Genomic DNA, 17,675 nt, shown 5'->3' with positions numbered 1-17,675 from the left:
TCCTCGTACACCCGCGTGCCGAGATCAACAAAAGACCTGCACGACCGTTCCGTCCGTACTGTGCTTTCGTTCTCAACTACAGCTCTCCGGAGAAGCTCTTGGGCAAGGAAGGGGCACTATCTTTCAAGTCGGCAGGTCGATGCACGATTGGTCCATGGCGAGCTAGCTCCTCCCCGCGAGTGCCGCATGTGGTTTGTCGTTCTCATACATCTTTTCGCCTTGTTGAAGTACGTCTCATGGACGACTGTATCGTTCCTTGCATCTCCCCGTGTTCGATACATCGAGTCAGAAGTTTCCATCGACAGATTTTGCTGATAACAACGCAGTGTCTCCTGCAGTAGAGATTCAGCCGCCGTACGTATCTCTGTTGTATTCCTACTCCTCCCTATACACACTATCTCCGATGATGATATGTCATTACTCATTCCAATCACCGAATACTCGCTGTCGAAGCCTATCGCTGAGGGTCCTCTTCGTTCGTTTTCGATCAAACTGCAAAATACATGGTGCTGGCACCAATGAGTGTAGGCGGGCCGAGGCCAGAACTGCCAGACAGAACGCAAGCATGCAGTCGAGAAGCCTCACTGAGCACATGTAAAGCCACCGGCATCATCCGGGGGACCCTGGAAATTCTATGCGCGTCTCGATCAGCTTCGTCTTGGTACGTCTTCTCGAATCCCTTCTTCTTCTTTGCTTTGGTGATGACGCCTTCATTGACTCGCTCGTGTTGAATACCCACGGAAGCAGCGCAACGCAAATCCTGACCTTTCCTCCTTTTTCAGTAAACTTTGAGAATTCGATCCCGTTCCTGTATTACCATACTATAGGCTTTGGAAAATTCCAGCCCGGACCTTGTAGCCAGTATGAAGGACGTCAGTAAGTACTCTCGAAGTTCTCCCATCCACTCGCCGCAATGATGGCATCACAAATGCATCCCTGCTGATACGCCTCGATGCGACATATTCATTTTGTCCTTCTTCCGATGAAGCTAATGAGGTAAGTTCGTTGTTTCGGTAAATCGTCCTACCTTTGCCATGATGGCAAGCGTCGTGAGGCCGGCTCAATAAGGGTTATGAAGCTCTCGTCGTAAAGACCAACGACGGGCCGTCTGGTCAAGCCGGTCTTGCACCATGACAGCATCGGACTGTTAGGCGTCGAAGAACGCGTTCAGCAAAGCATAGACGCTACAACAGTAATCTAGGGATAGCGTCTGAATGAGACCATCTTTTACAAGTAGTAACGCGTCGAGGAGGGGCTGGGAACCTGGAAGGCCTTTACGAAAACGGTTAGCTGAGGTTTGCCGTGCGGAACATCACAACTCGACCCATCAGATGTCTCGCCTGCTGCATCAACGGCTCAGGTTCAGTAAACTGGCGTTGTTGCAGATCAAGGGACCTTGCGAGGTCTTGACCTGTTTGGGCTTGCGGTCTGCTCACTGTCGGTCTGCTGCTGCTTGCTGCTTCGTCACGCGTCTGGCATGTTCGGCGGCAGTACTTTACCATACGGAGCTCGACGACCCTGCCATAGCATGCTAAAGGTATGTTTTGCGTCATCTCCTTGTATCTTCTGTATCTACTCGCGATTTGTGCTTGTGTTCACCTCCCATATCCTGCATGTGTATGCCTTTGTCCATCTCGACGTACTGCCGACAATGGCTAGGCTTGGCGAAACGACTGCGCATTGGGAAGAGAAGGATTCGTTCGAAGGGACCAGCCTATTGGAAGGCATACTGTAAACCTCTCACCCAGCTACAGTCGTTGCCCAGAGTTTTATCTTTGCAGTATCGTCATGCTTTCTTACCATGCTACAACCAGTTCTGTCTGCGTCCTCCTTCGTCTCTTACTACGTATCATGCAGCCTGTGGGTCTCCGTCGCGACTATTGCCTGTCGTTGTACGTTTGGCGACTCTTCCACACGAATTTTGTAGAAGCTTGGGGCAGTAGCCGCCGGTCGTTGCGGTATCCTTGTGTTCGCTGAGGATATATATGCGGGGTACAAATCGTCCTTCGCCTTTGCGTTGAGGCCACACTCATCTTGTTCTCTACGCTATATGCGGACCTTCCACGGAAGCTGGTTTGTTTCGACCCTATGTTTCCCAAGTTGAATGTGGGAAGTTCGGACACGCATCTTGCCGCGAAGAATGGTGGGAAGCACCACCGCGCCGGTTTCTGGTACTTCATATGGACGACAAAACTGGCAACGGAGTTGCTACTGCGGGTCTTCAGGCCTTGATATGCCTTGTCGGTATGGTTATTCGCTCACTATAGACTGGGAACGCCGCTGGGAGCTAGAAATGGCTCCCTTTGCCCCTCCGGGTGGCCGCCATTCTCCCCATGTCTCTCTTGTTCGGACATGCATATCTGGTGTTCTGGATGGCGTTGACCAAACCGTGTACTGTTGCGATGTCAATGTTTCGCGGCCGCCAGTGCCGGTGCACGGTCATCATAAGGAGACTTTCGCCGTTGCGGAGGAAGACGAGGTGGTGTGTCGTGACAGAAGGTCTGGGAGGTGTCAGCGTATGTAGGATGGAGTCACTGCGAGAGGTGAGCCATGAAACAGTTCACTTCTTCCTACCGCCATTGTGCGAACGCTGAAGACTTCAGGCTCGCCCAGTTAATTTCCGGCGTTGTGCAGTCTCTCGGAAGCTGAGATGCCTGTTTGTTCCGCGGTCGCTTTCCTGTCACAGTTTCTGCCATATTTCAAGCTTTCTGTGCACCATTAGCAGAGCGCCTGTCGTGCCTTCAACGATATGCCATAAGAGTCGAGGGGGAAGATACGAGGCTATGAAGCTCTTCACACCTTGGCAGAACCGGTTGCCGATGATGCGGAGATACCGTGTCGTTCGCACAGTTGCGACATGCTCGACGCCGTCTGGTGTATTCCGCGCAGCCGTTCAGGATTGAGACGCATTCAGGAGAGAAGCTCTTGATACTCTTGCTTCTTCGTTGTGATGGCGCCAGGCCGAAGCTCCAAGTTATCTCCCCGCTCCGCCCCGACTGGCTTCTTAATTGCAATTCTCTCAGCTTTATTTTCGTACCTCCTAATATCGCCGGAATCGATTCGATGCCACGGAGGCCGTATCGGAGGGGAGTCTTCCTTAACGTCGGTCGAGGTGTGTCTTTTGAGGAAGGTCTCTGCGGAAGTTCTGGGGTCACGACAAGCGCTACGGCGGTCGCCCTGGCAAATGTAAGTCAAAAGTGTTTTTAGATGCTCATACGTACCTGTAGATCGGAAAGTTCCTACCGTCTACCATTGCCTCGAATCGTACTTTCCTGCCTCAGAACTGTTCAAGGTTGTCCACATACTTGCAGCGCAGCTGGTGCTGGTGCTGGTGCTGTCGATGTATGCAATACTCCGAAGCTTGAGCATACCTTCGGATCAGCCTTTCTCGTCTTCAGCAAATTTAGAAGCCACCTCATGATGGCGAGGGCTTGGCAAGGGTCATGGTGTTGAGGGGCTGTCGCAGGTTGTCGTTAGCGTCAAAGTCAAATGAAGGTCAAAGTTATCAACACACAACGGCAAGATAGGGTTGCAAAGTCTCGCAAGGAGGATTCAATATCTTATATCTATCTAAAACCATCATTCTGGTCTTTGGATCTCTTCTCTTGGGGTCGCAGTATCTCAGTGGATGTTGCAGCAAGCTGCTCGCCGGCTATAAGCCCCTGTCTCGTCTTCTACAGTTGTGTAGGTATCGACGAACTCGTCGTCACCCCCGCTTCTGTCCAACTGTCTTATTATAAATCGAAGCTTCTGCACCACTGCCTCCCTTTCTCTTACTCTCCACATCCAAGACTGCCCCGCAATCACTTGTGTCATCTCCAACAAAGCTTCATCATTACTCACAGCGTTCGTATTACACTCTTTGGTTGTGATAAAAGTATCCCTCTTGGTCTCCCAACTATCCACCACTTTGGTTGTAGCAGCGCTGACTCTGACCTTTCCCTTCTACTTCTGCCTCGTCTGTAGCCATCTTCCACCGACCGGCATGAGCTCGAGCTCGAGTAGATCGTGAGTCCCGTCCCCTTCTTTCTCCATACTCCACTGACAATAACAACTTCGCCGGTGCTGCTATTGCGCCTTCAGCCAAGTGCCCCCCTCTAGGAGCTGAGTTTGTATTCATTACAACTACGGGTATCCTTTTCGCACACTTTGTATCCACCATATGAGTACCGACACCTCGCTCTGCTAACAATTAAGTTTTGGTCGCCGGGCGCCATGCACGACGCTCTCTTCGTCAGCAGTGGCGTTATCGTCAGGTCGATGCTACGACACCTGCCCACCAAGCGAGCAACCATTATGTTTGTTGATCGGGATGTCTTTCCCTTTGTCGCGATTCGAGACCTCAACCACTAATCTTGTTCTAGTTTCGCCTGCCCACTACCGCTCCCTCTCGCTCATAGTTCCCGTTCCCTACAACCCTCCCTCGTATCATGGCGGCAAATGCCGGACCACATGGAGCTTGCCATCATCACTTGGCGAGGTCACTTATACTTCCACGGCTCTGCAACATGACGAAGGATCTTCAGCGCGTATGTGTATCTGATCCTTCGTCGCTGGCTGACAATTTTGCAGGGTGGGATGGCAAAATCTGACTCTGGCTCCCCGTCGCCACCTCCTGTTAACGTCTCTTCTCTTCAGAGAAGGATGGCTAAAAGAGCTCCAGTATGCACCTTGGTGCATGGTGCAACGGCATCGCCCTTGCTGTCGTCGCTGGTCTTCCAAGTGGTTTCCACGACTGGGCACAAGCGATTGACACTGCTCTGCGCACCTCTCTCGCCATTACTGCTTGTCGATCGCTCCACTCGCCAGTAGTTATCGACGAGGTCCAGTCCCACTACACCCTGATCATTGTATGCCCTACTGGTTCAACAAGGACCAGCAAAAGGCGCTCACTGAGATACAAGGCGACCTGTGCGCAGTAAGTCGCATAGTGTTGTGCTGTAAGTCGCGGAAGTGGCTAGAGCGCCATCCGGACCACAAGTGATCGATGATAGTTGTCGGCCTGGAGTCTGACAGCCGGAATGCTATCCTGGGCGCAGTGAGTCGCGTAGCGTTGCAGGATGGCGGAGGCAGCCGTAAGTACACTGAGTACCTCTTGGATCTGCCACCATACTAACGAACAACAGAAGATCGCAGCCGTTGGGGCTGCTGAGGCTGCCGAAGCCTTGTGGAGAATGGTCAGATTCAGATGCGGGTTGAGGATCCGTTGCCACAGGATGAGAATCTTCTCGACTCACAACCTATCCATGACTTCACTGCTCGGACTATGGTACTTATGTTCAAAGAAAAGTTCCAGCCTCTCTTCGCAAAGGATCGGAGAGCTTGGAATCGAGCATAGTGATTCCCACATCGTCTTTCGCTGCGCCATCATCCGCTTTACCGCCCGAGACTCCTTCCTCTACCGGCAACCTCTACACGCCTCTAAGCTACGAACCGCATGCTGCTATAATTGTCAGCTCCTGCGACTATGATGTCTGCGTGTCTTCTATCGGCAATGTCGAGACGTGTGGCCCTGGGTTTCTGACCATCTCGAGCACCGTAGCTTTGCCAGATCAGCAAGGAGTAAGCAGTTTCGTGGCATTATGGCCGCGCGAAAGACATCCCGCCCATAGCAGATGAGAAGCCTTCAGAGTCCACTCTGAGGAACCCTCAACTATGATAGAGATGGTGAGTCTTCCTTTCCAACTTGCCGTTGATTCCAGTCACTAAATCTTCACAGATCCATAACTTCTACATGATCCCATGCGGTGTTCTTTGCTGGCGTGATGTGTGATGCTTTTGTCCTGGATGCAGACCGCGTTGCTTCTTTATTAATCCCGGTAAGTCGGCATGTCTCAACCTTCCATCTTGAATGCTTGAACTGACTCTTCCACTCTCTTTCCCCCCTGACAGCTCCAGGTCGGCGCTTTGTGGGGTGGTGCGATGCTCTTCTGAAGTTACTTCCTCGCAGTAGCATCAAAGTCCATATCGCCAACCTTTGAAGATTATCTCTCTCCCAAGCCCTTGATCCGATGCTAGTTGTCTTGAGTATCGCGTTCGAAAGTGGTGGCAGCAATCTTGTGAATCCCGCTTCATCTTGATCAGATGCTTATCCGGTCTTGCCCCTTCCGAGTTGGTGCTCCACGATAAGTACTCTGACGACCTCGAAACAGCAGAGTGCTAATTCTGCGCAGTTTGCCCTTTTCAAATTGTTCACACAACCCCTGCCTTCAATTTTTCCGCAGTGCAATCGATGCGCATCGAGTCGGCGCGGAGTAAACGTGGTTGTTGACATGCGTCATGCTGCGAAGCCGCGACTGCTTCATTCGCGAAGGCAAGAGCTGGAGACTAACAGGTTTCCCAACCCAACGATGACACCTCTCATGCTCCTCCAGGATTCTGATATTGATGTCGCATGTGGCTATGGTAAGCCTCATCTACCCTCTGTCATTACAAGCACACCTGTTGACATTGCTGCAGATGTCTTTTGGTCGAGCATGATCGCAGCAGCAAGCTCATAGAGCTTTCTTTCTATCGTCTTGCGTTTTTCTACTTACTCTCCATCCTCTTTGTCCAGTTTTTGGAGAATGTCATCGCCGCAGGAGGGGTAACCCCAAAATCGGGGTATCTTCCCGACTTGGCCGGATCTCTGATCGTCCCAAGGACTTTTGCACAACGCGTCAGTTCCGCCCATGTCCGTAAAGACAAAGACGACAAGACCACAGATCACAGACGTAACGATGCCATTGCGATGCGAGGTGATGGCAGGATCGCTCCTCCTCGTGTCGTGAGGTAGGTGATGGATAAGTCGCTACATCGAAGATTCGTCCGAAGCCCATCTGCACAAGCCTTGCTGACATCGACCAGCCTTCTCATTATCTGCCAATCATCCTCGATCCAGTCTCCTTACTCGCCGGCTCCGTCTCAATTGCTAGCGCGTGTCACGCGCCGCCTGTTGCCTTGATCGCCACGCACGAGCCTAAAGAGCGGTCGCTCGACAAACATCACCACAACACAATACTGGCAATATATACCGTTTTATTTGTCTATTCTTCGCCTTCGGGCATTTGGTCAATTTGAAACGATACAGAGAAGATTAGCATGGCCCCTGCACTAAGGATGACACGCTCAATCAAAGAGAAGCTACCATTTTTTTTTTTGCGTTCTTTTTGCCCATGCATCCAGGGGGATTCGAATACCCAAGGCGACGACAGCACGGGCCTGCTGCTCGCCCTTTTTCCCCGCTCTCTTTTTGCCTTCGACGCCGGCGACATGAGTGTGGCTATACGGTTTCCAGGCTCATTGGGTATTCATTCAAGCCCACGAGTGTCTTTATATTCCATCTGCTTACTGCCGCTAACATCAAAACGCCCTTCGAAGATTATCATTACAGCCTGCTGTTGACATTGGCTCGACATCCTTACCGTCAGCTTGACATCAGTACCCCAGGAGGTATACGCAACTCCACAATGTTTGCTGTCAGCGACTCAAAGTACTGTGAAGGTAATCACGCGCTTGTCTTATCCTTTCTTTTTCATGGCTCGTTTTTGTCAGCTCCTCCTATGGTTGTCCCTTTTTTGATATTCATGCGTCCGCCTTTCCCAACCTCAACGATATTCAACGATTTGCTCTGTCTTTTGCATTTTCATCTACCACATCACCACCCCCGGGACTGTTGTTACCCATATTCCACTACCGCACGGCATCTCAGAAAGGACCTACTGCTTCACGGCGATAGTCGTGTCTCAGAAACGAAGCCAAGAAAAAACCGAATCGTATTGCTTTGTCTTCCGAACCCTTGTAGCAGGGATGGATGGTGATGCTCTGTTCCAACATTTCCACGTAGAAAATCGATATGTTCCGCCACATCTTCGAAACATGCCATCCTACGTGTGCAGGCCTTGCTCATCAGATGGGTGGTTCTCATGTATCGTGTTGTAATCTCTGATATGACGAGAAGCATCCAAAAGTTGACGATATGTGAATACGAAAGCAGAAACAGCATCACAATAAATGCTGGAAGATTGTGGGTGACGATTAACATGAAATGAACAGAAAGACATTCTGCAGATTGCCGAGTGGAAATAGGCAGAACATACGGAAATTTGTACATAAGAAAGACTGAGACAGAGTATACGCATTATCAAATGACGAAGTAAACTAAAGCGTCAGGCTGGACCAGAGCGACTCCAGAACGTGGAAGAAACTCAGGTCGTAAACTACAAGAATTATCAGCGAACGTTGGGTTGCGAAGACCTCAATCGACGCTGATTGGCTGACAAGGTTGGCGCTGTGGGACCTCCGCTCCAAGATCCGCATCTGCAAATCGTCACGCCGCGACACCACCACCGTTGACGTCGGCATCACACATCTCCGCCTGTCGCAATGGCGAAGAAAGGTACGCGCTCCTGCTCTCGCACTAGATGCTCTCCTCAAACACCTGCTATACTACCCCGGCCGATCCCCAATGCGGCCGCCTGCAACGCACATCTTTGCCTGCCCGCGCTGACAATGGCACCTCACAGCAAAGTCCCGTACCATTATGGTGCGCCTGATATCCATGGCCATGACGGGCTACTACCGGACCATGCAAAGACCGCGTGCGCACCAACCGCTGAGCATGCTCAAATACGACCCAATCGGTACGACACCATCGCTCTTTCATTTCTTCGAACATCGTGCCTGCCTCATGTACAAAATCTCGCTAGGAGCCGGGCACGCGCAACTGAGGAAGAGAGTGGACTTTTTTTTACATGAAGGGAGACGCATGGAGACACAGGAACACGGCTGACAATGCACAGTGCGGAAACAAGTACTCTTCCTCGAGGCGAAACGCGGCAAGAAATAGAACAATTTTTACATCACGAATCAAGCGTACACGAATTGAGAATGTGCGGCGGGCATGGCGAACACTGGTTCAGGACTATGGAGGGGATGAGAACGGTAGAAGGAGATGGCGCATCGCAAAGATGGAGGACTCGGCAACCATGCCTACCATCTGGAGCCGCCAGCAGGCATGGAGCAAGTTGCATGCTTGCACACATATGTACTATACGGTCAGCATGGCTCGGCGTTATATACGGGTCAAGGCAGAGCATGTCTGCCACACAACACGCACAATTTCTCACACGGACTCACACCCACCCTTTTCTGCTTCATCTCACTAATCGTCCGACAATGCTCACCTTTATTCACGTCTTCTCCCGCATTCATGTCCCGATTGCCGAGACGAGGACGTCCGCCAAGGTACAGGCTCCGCCCCGCTGCTTGTCTGGCCTCTTGGCCCGACTTGGTGTGCGCGAAAAACTTCGAAACTGGGTCGGCTTGCCTAAAAAGGTCGTTCCGGCTTCGTGAAGGCTTGGACTACGTCGCCGATGGGCTCTTTACCAGCCACAAATTACCCCATACATGGTTTTGCTAAGACTCTGGGGTTGCAGGTGATGGGAAATGGCGGAGTCGGCATCACTCTTGGTCTCATCTGTCTACTGGCAGGATAGCCGAGCTTGCGGAAGCGCAAAAGTATAAGATGGTGCTGATCGGTAGCAGTTTAGGATGTTTATGAGCTAGAAGTTTATTGACTATTACAGTCTCAATATGGATCCCGAGAAGATTGACGAGAAACGCTCGGAACATTCCCCTGACACACGCATCGACAATCTCAACTATGAAAACTCCTCGTCGTCACAGGCCGCAATCGAACAACAAAAGTTAGCATCACAACCATCCGGCATACTAGGGACCTTCTCCAAACTTGGCAATCTACCAGAATGGCACGTCCCAGGATTTGGTCTGCTGCAGGGGAAGGCGCTGAACAATGCCATCTCCTGGTGCTCCTGTCTAGCCTTCCTCATGTTCGGTTACGATCAGGGTGTTCTGAGCGGAGTCCTTACCCTCGATGATTTCCAACGCCACTTCCCTCTCATGACACCTCGCGATCGTCCAAACAACCTTTGTTGGCTCGATGCACCGACCAACACCATACCCGACCCGAACATGTGCACAGGTAGCCCGAGTATCCTGTCTGCGTGTGTCGCGGTCTATCAAATCGGATGTTTCCTAGGCGCTGTTCTCATCTTGTTCTATGGCGAGACTTGGGGCAGAAAGAGCAGTAGTTTCTGGGGCAGCTTCATCATGATTGTTGGAACCATCATTCAAGTAGCCGCAGGAGGTACTTCTGGAGGCGGGGTCGACGGATATGCTCTGCTGAGTATTGGACGTGTTGTTGGTGGGATCGGTAACGGCATGGTCACAGCGAGTGAGTACTGTATTCATAACGACGTATTGCCGTCAGCTAAACATGTTTGCAGCAATTCCCACGTGGCAGTCCGAGTGTGCGAAACCCGAGAAGCGTGGACGTTTGATCATCACTTCGGGAGCAGTCATCGTCGCAGGAGTTATGATATCTTACTGGGTCACCTATGGCTTCTATTTCCTCCCATCAGGCGAGTCTTACTCGTCTGTACGCTGGAGGTTTCCCATCGCATTCCAGTCATTTTTCACAGTCCTCGTCATGTACGCAACTCTCCCATACCAGATCATTGCGCTCTAGATGATACTAATAGCATCCAGGATCGGCCTCTGTTTCCTACCAGACTCGCCACGATGGCTTGTAATGCGCGGTCGCCACGCCGAAGCTCGACACCTACTCGCTCGCCTTGCCGATGCACCAGTAGACTCGGAGGAAGTAGACACGGAACTCACGAACATCAAGGATGCGCTTGAAGCGCAAAGCAAGGACGGCCCATTCAAAATGAAGGAGCTTTTGTACAACGGGCCAAGTCAGAACCTAAGGCGTACGCTGTTAGGTGTTGCCGCACAGTTCTTTCAACAGATATCCGGGATCAACCTCATTGTACGTACATCGTCACACACTAGTTCGGAGAAGAGACTAACCCAAGTTCCTCCCAGACCTACTATGCGACCTACGTTTTCGAGAACTCGCTTGGTTTCGGACCAGACATGTCTCGTCTCTTGTCCGCCTGCAATGGTACCGAATACTTCTTGGCTGGTCTGGTCGCCATTCCATTGATCGAGCGTGCTGGTCGCCGCAGACTCATGCTCTTTGGTGCATTCGGCATGATGGCTAGTATGGCTATCATGAGTGGTATGACATCGACAGCCAGCGAGAATGAGTTCGGTGCTCCAGTTCTAGAGCCCAAGTACGGTATCACAGCTGTCGTATTCATGTTCGCCTTCAACACCTTCTTTGCCATCGGTAAGCAGCATCTCCTTGGTAGAGCTTCGATATACAAGACCATTTTACTAATCCTTCACACAGGTTGGCTGGGAATGACGTGGTTGTACCCTGCTGAAATTACCAATCTCCGCATCCGCATTCAAGCAAACGCGCTCTCCACATGTTCCAACTGGATCTCAAACTTCCTCATCGTTATGATCACCCCACCTGCCTTCGCCAATCTACAATACAACACGTATACCATGTTCGCCGTCTTCAACGCTTGCCTTATTCCAAGTGTCTACTTCTTCTTCCCAGAGCCAAAGGGTAGGAGTCTAGAAGAGCTGGATGTCATCTTTGCAAGTGCGCATCATGAGGGCATCAACCCGGTCAAGCAAGCGAAGGATATGCCGAAGTTGACGGGGAGGGAATTGGATGTACAGATTGCGAGATATTTCGGAGGGGATTTTGAGGAGGCGAGACGAAGAAGTGTTGTGAGTGCTGGGATTACTACATGATGTGACGCGGGATGTGTAGGTGGGCTCTCTTCGGAGATTTAGTAGTAAAGCACTCTATCCAACACAGTTCTCACTGCTGGGGAATTAACAGATAATGGAGCTAGCATATTGTAAACTGGTGCTCCAACACGGCCACGCAGACCCATGCGCTTGGAGCCGCGTCGTGCCGGATTGATGCATGTAAGAAGTTGTGCAGTTTTGATCGTACCCAAGTGTGCCCAGGAAGTCGCGAGCTGGCCACTGCTCCAGCTATTGCCAAACGACCATGCTGACAGATTGCGAATGGTCCGTGGATCCGGCACATCTCTCCAATTCATGCGGTATCAGACTTCCTGATAGCACCAAGGTAACGATAAAGTTCTATAAAACCCGGTGAACACCTACTGATGGGAGCTAGCGCGGTACTATCTCGGCTGCCGCGTGGGTGGGGCTTTTCCGGCCTCTTCCCCTCTTTCCTCCTCCACCCAGACCGTGTCTGACCGTGACAACGACATCCAACTCCGTCCCAACTTCGTGTATCATGCCAGAATCATGACGTCGATAAGCTTTGCCCGCCCCGGCAACAAGCAAAACAAGCCTTGGCAGATGGCCTTGTTCCGCCGCTGTGCATAGCGAGCTTCTACTTTGGGTAAAGAGCTTACAGGGCCATGCGCGCTGCAGCAAGCTTGAGCTCGTTGACGTGAGGCTTGAACTTCAGCGCAAAATTGTCGCAAACATCTCGACAAATCGGCCTTATTCGTACTGTTGAAAAGAGTTATGCCGGGAAAAGAAGGATCAGCAAGGGGAGACTGCAGTTACTTGTTGCATCCCTTGCTGACAATGGTAGGGTAGAGTGACACGACAAGTCATCTATCGGTTACGTACCGGTACAGCCTAGCCGAGATTCCCAACTATTCTTCTCCCACGCACAGCCCGAGGATCTTCAGAGACAGATGTTATCCGTCCAATGGTCGTGTACAGAGCATCCGCAGTTGCCTGATGCAGACTAATTTCCTGTGCGCGACCATGTAGTCTGACGTTGGCCCCGACTTTGAGCAAGGGATTACGAGGCGGAAGGTTGCATGCAACGCTGCTTGACCTCGTTCTGGGGCAGTATTTATAAAGATGCAGAACCCGCTACTTAGCTGGGCAAGCACTTGCTGAAGTCTTGGTTACTCTTTTCCCCGACAAGCTTCCCAACATGGCGCGCTTCACACAACTCGCCACCGTCTTGGCGGCTGCGTCTCTGGCCAGCGCCCGCGCACCTTTCATCAAGGAGCGCCAAGTGCCCGCTGATCCTACTGGCGTCACGACAATTACATCTGCCGCAGGTGCTAAGATCACGTACAAACAGCCTGGTAAAGCAGGTGTGTGTGAGACTACCGAAGGTGTTGACGACTATGCCGGCTACATCAGCCTCAACCCAACCACCAACATGTTCTTCTGGTTCTTTGAGGCTCGAGAGAATCCGACAGAGAAGCCACTGGTAAGCAGAATCTCTGGGAGAAATTATAGTAATCTTCACTGACCATTTCCCCAGACGCTGTGGCTGAACGGAGGCCCTGGAAGTGACTCTCTCATCGGACTGTTCCAAGAGCATGGTCCCTGCAACGTTACCGAAGACCTGAAGACACAGCTGAACCCCTACTCATGGAACGAGCACAGCAACATGCTGTACCTCTCACAGCCCGTGGGTGTAGGGTTCTCTTACGAGACCACTGAGACAGATGAAGATGGCCGCTACTCACTTGTCGATCCTGACACCGCAAACACGACCGATGCTGCAGCCATCGGCGCATGGCATATTCTGCAGGCTTTCCTGGAGCTGAGCCCACAGCTCGACCCTGATATTACCAACTTCACTTTCAACCTCTGGACTGAGAGGTAGGTTCTCTCTGAGTATGAAATTGAGCATATTGCTAACCAAGTTACTAGCTACGGAGGTCACTACGGCCCAGGTTTCTACAACTACTTCTATCAGCAGAACCAGAAAATTAAGAATGGCTCAACCGCTGGTGTCGAAGTTCAGATGGACACTCTTGGTGTTATCAACGGTATCATCGACGAACAGATTCAGGCACCTTACTACCCTGAGTTTGCTGTTAACAACACTTACGGCATCAAGGCGGTCAACGACACTGTCTACACCTTCATGAAGAACGCCTACTACATGCCTGAAGGTTGCCACGACCAGATCGAATACTGCAAGCAATCAGACCGCACTACCGAAGATGGCTACCTCACGTGCGCAGAAGCCACCAACCTCTGCCGATCGTTGGTAGAAGAGCCTTACTACGCATTCGGAGGCAGGGGTGTCTACGATATCAGGCATCCTTACGACGACCCTACGCCGCCTGATTACTTCGAGTACTTCCTGAACTTGGCCTCTACCCAAGAGGCAATTGGCGTGAACATCAATTACACTAGCACCAACGCCGCAAATGTGTCACGCGGTTTCGCTTCGACAGGTGATTTCGTCTTCCCCAACTTCCTCGAGGACCTTGAGGAGATCCTGGGCTACGGTGTTCGCGTCGCTCTTCTTTACGGTGACGCCGATTACATCTGCAACTGGTTCGGTGGTGAAGCCGTCTCTCTAGCCGTCAACTACACCGACTCCGAGGCTTTCCGCGCCGCTGGTTACACCCCTTTCCTCGTCGACGGCGTTGAATACGGAGAGGTTCGCGAGTACGGCAACTTCTCGTTTACCAGGATCTACGAGGCCGGCCACGAAGTGCCATACTATCAACCAGTGGCTAGCTTGGAGCACTTCAAGCGTGTGTTGGATCATGTTGTTATTGCAGACGGTAGCCAGGTTGTCACGGATGACTACAGCACCAACGGCACGGCGAAGGCTACTCACACTGAGTCCTTTGTTCCACTGCCGCCTACCAGCACACCCAGTGCTGTGAGCAGGGTTAAGCGAAGCACTGCATAGAGCGGTGGTGAACGTGCTCATGCCGCATACTTATGCCAGGTACTATGCCACCCAAGCTACGACAAATGAAATGAGTACTAGACAACACACCGATCTGTGCATAGATTATTTTCTGCAGGCTGTGAGAAGTGATGATCACTTGAACTGACTGAAACCTTAATTAACGATCAGTTCCTCAGGCTTTTTGGGCGGCATCCCATGACGTCACGTGTCTTGATGCTGCACGAGCTGTGCACGTTTCCTCTGCTTCAACCACCATCACGATTTTAGCTCCCCACGCATATGTGTCGCAGCAGGTAAAACGCCTCTTCAAAAACAAGTTAGATATGCGCATGTCCAATTCTACGCGAATGGATCACCGCACCAGCTCCCGACGCGTAGGGTCGCTAACGCGCAACGTCCGCGTGCCTTAGTTCAGCCAGGTCCTAGAATGATCACCAATGCTGGTGTCAGGTACAGAGCGCCTTGCGTGAAACGTCAACAGATACATTTGGCAATGACAGGTTACAAGCGATAGGGTTCCTTTCCCTCGGTAACTTTTCCACCTCTCTCGCAGCAGGCGATCCGCAATGCCCTTCCTATACCGACCCAGTCCTGGAAATCCCTTCGAGTGAGACATGTCTGTCTTGCGCATGCAGCCAACGCCACCAACCCTGGCATCACGGTGCCGATTCAGGTACGACGAAACGCCGTCGTCATTGAGAGCCGACGGATGAAAAGGCTGCTATTGCGCCTAAACACAATGCCTCATTTCCCACTTTGGCACATCCTGAGCCCCAGGCTACGCGTAATGGTTGCACAATGGGTGAGTGGCATGTATACCCCATTGCAGGATCAGGAAGATTGAAGCGAAGCTGCATGCGGCGCGGACATCCTCACGGTGGACGAGTAAGTTTCTCAAGATCACTGTGTAGGGCACATGTTGACAAAATGCACTAGACGTCTCTTCGTAGACGAGCGCGCATGCAAAGACCCCACGATCGAGGACGAAAGGGATACATCCCAGTCATAACTATCGAATGATGGGTTGAACAACGAGAAGACATGTCACGATGATGACTTCCTCTTACTGGCAAGAGGGCGTGTTGACAAAACGCCATGAACAGGCGACCCTGACAACGAGTATGGGGTTCCACGCAACTGCTCAGCTTGGCAAGCGTATGGAGCACCCGTATCGTATTGTGCAGCTATTCGCCCGTCGCAATCATTTTGAATACTGTCGTTCGATCTACTATCGCAGCTGACGGACTCATCCTTAGCAGGTTCTGGTACCCAGCTGGTATGCCTTTGGCTAGTAGCTATTCTGCTGCGATCAGCGCAGCATACTGTACGCCACCGGTAGACGTGGACGTTAGTCTCCTGCCTGTGCAATAGGGTGCTGTTACACATGGTAAAGTGGGTGGCAACGGAGAGGAACAGATCGGAAATTGTTGCTTCTCAAGCTTTCCAGTTGAGACGCCTATCTCGAGGCGGCTGTATGCCTAGAGCACAGTTCCTAACTCTGAATTTCGTTTCCGCTCTGCGCAGATTGCGAACTAGTAACTGGTTTTTATACGCGCAAAACTCTGGGTCTATCGAGGTGTCATTGCTCACTCTTTCCGCAAGTATATGAAAGATTCAGTTCAGTCCTTGCCATGCGCACCTCTGCTGTTTCACACCCTTGTGTATGCTGTTTGGAAGTAGTCCTGGCCCGCTCTATCACCTCTGAAATCTGTCATTGAGTCAACAATTCTGTGGTCTGCTGGTGAGAACCTTCACTAGAGCCTATCGCAGAAAACTCGCTCCCGGCAGGTGAGAGAAGCCGTCCGTGCGCAAATGGATCTGTTTGACCTTGATCTCTTTCGCCTTTCGAATCGTTTGCAAGTACAACCAATAACACACAGCTCAAGAGAGATTCAAGCCCTTATTCATTGACACACGTACCCCGACCATGACCTCAACTTCGCAGTTGAACGACCCCAGCGTCCCGGATCCTGGCGGTGCATGCTTCTATCTCGACATTCCTCGCGAGTTACGAGACATAATTCACTCGTATGCCTTGACATATAAATGGGGCCTGGCTTGTGCACCGAACGGGCTTTGTCTCTCGACATTTAAGACTCCTCGCATGCCTGACCCATGGGGCGACTTTGGCTTGTCGAAAGCTCCTGCGCTTTGGGTCCCGAAACTCGAGCCCTTCTGGCCAAACGAACGTCCACCGAAGCGGGAAATTGAGGGAATTACAACGCTCGGCGATCCCAATTCACTTCGCCTAGTTTGTCACCAGACTCGTGCTGAGACACGCGGGCTCTTGTTAGACTTGAACAGAATTCGCTTCTGCTATCGAGTTGAACACCGCAAGTTCTATGAGTACGAATTCAGCAGGGAGATCGATATGAACGAGGTGTTCCGATTGTTCTATCAACAATGCAGCGCGACCAACAAGAATCGCCTCCGCCGGATAGAAATCGAGCGGACCTGTGACGCGATCATACAAACACCCGAGGCCCACAAAATCCTGGCAGGCTATATGCGCGACTACGCCCACCACAAAAACATCTCCTTTCTCTTTCGCCTTATACTAGTTGATACCTTCTCATGGGGTTTTTATAAGGAATTGACCCAGGTCTTCAGTCTGGTTTTCAAGGGACCACAAACTAGCCGTTTCGCTGCAGCATCGCTCAAGGAAGGAAAGGAGATACCTCAGGAGACGAAAATAAAACTTCTTAGACGGTATGGTTCGGCAACGGTACCACATGATGTGCAATTCTTGATACAAGAGGGTTCTTCAGAGCACGTGGTGAAAGCGTAGCGTGGGGCGCAGTGCGACAAAAGCGTATCGAGGTCGAGCGACAGGAAAAGCTCTGCACGTGTGTATGAATACATGAGCGAAATGAAAGGACTTTAAAGATGGTACCTAGATGACGTTGGGGTGGTGCCTGGATCGGATTTGCGGTGGAGATGGGGGGGAACTGGATTTTTCTAAAAGCTTTATCGGTTTAGTCGTCGGCTGTAGAGATACTGAAATGAGTCATATCATGGAGCTCTGATACAGGTACTGAACCAAGTTGTCATCGCGGCTTATCATGATGTCGTTCGTGTGCGTATA

At 51.4% G+C, this 17,675-nt stretch overlaps 3 protein-coding genes across 3 annotated transcripts; all 3 read left to right on the top strand.

Annotated features, from left to right (window-relative positions):
- Positions 1–8,504: 8,504 nt before the first annotated feature.
- J4E82_006372 (uncharacterized protein) lies at positions 8,505–8,770 on the top strand (the record flags this gene model as incomplete). Its single annotated transcript, XM_051732629.1, has 1 exon — positions 8,505–8,770. A coding segment is annotated over one exon (266 nt), but the record flags the coding sequence as incomplete, so codon positions are not given.
- A 656-nt stretch (positions 8,771–9,426) lies between these two features.
- J4E82_006371 (uncharacterized protein) lies at positions 9,427–11,673 on the top strand (the record flags this gene model as incomplete). The annotated part of the gene is made up of 5 exons (XM_051732628.1): positions 9,427–9,434; positions 9,567–10,243; positions 10,287–10,491; positions 10,549–10,831; positions 10,888–11,673. The coding sequence occupies 5 exons, from the start codon at positions 9,427–9,429 to the stop codon at positions 11,671–11,673; spliced, it is 1,959 nt and encodes a 652-aa protein (XP_051587578.1).
- A 1,180-nt stretch (positions 11,674–12,853) lies between these two features.
- On the top strand, positions 12,854–14,587 carry J4E82_006370 (uncharacterized protein; the record flags this gene model as incomplete). The annotated part of the gene is made up of 3 exons (XM_051732627.1): positions 12,854–13,138; positions 13,193–13,536; positions 13,588–14,587. The coding sequence occupies 3 exons, from the start codon at positions 12,854–12,856 to the stop codon at positions 14,585–14,587; spliced, it is 1,629 nt and encodes a 542-aa protein (XP_051587577.1).
- Between the last annotated feature and the right edge of the window lie 3,088 nt (positions 14,588–17,675).

This window comes from Alternaria postmessia (genome assembly GCF_024291825.1).
Source record: "Alternaria postmessia strain BMP 2775 chromosome Unknown scaffold_37, whole genome shotgun sequence".
Classification (NCBI taxonomy): domain Eukaryota; kingdom Fungi; phylum Ascomycota; class Dothideomycetes; order Pleosporales; family Pleosporaceae; genus Alternaria; species Alternaria postmessia.
This window is presented reverse-complemented; position numbering and strand designations above follow the sequence as displayed.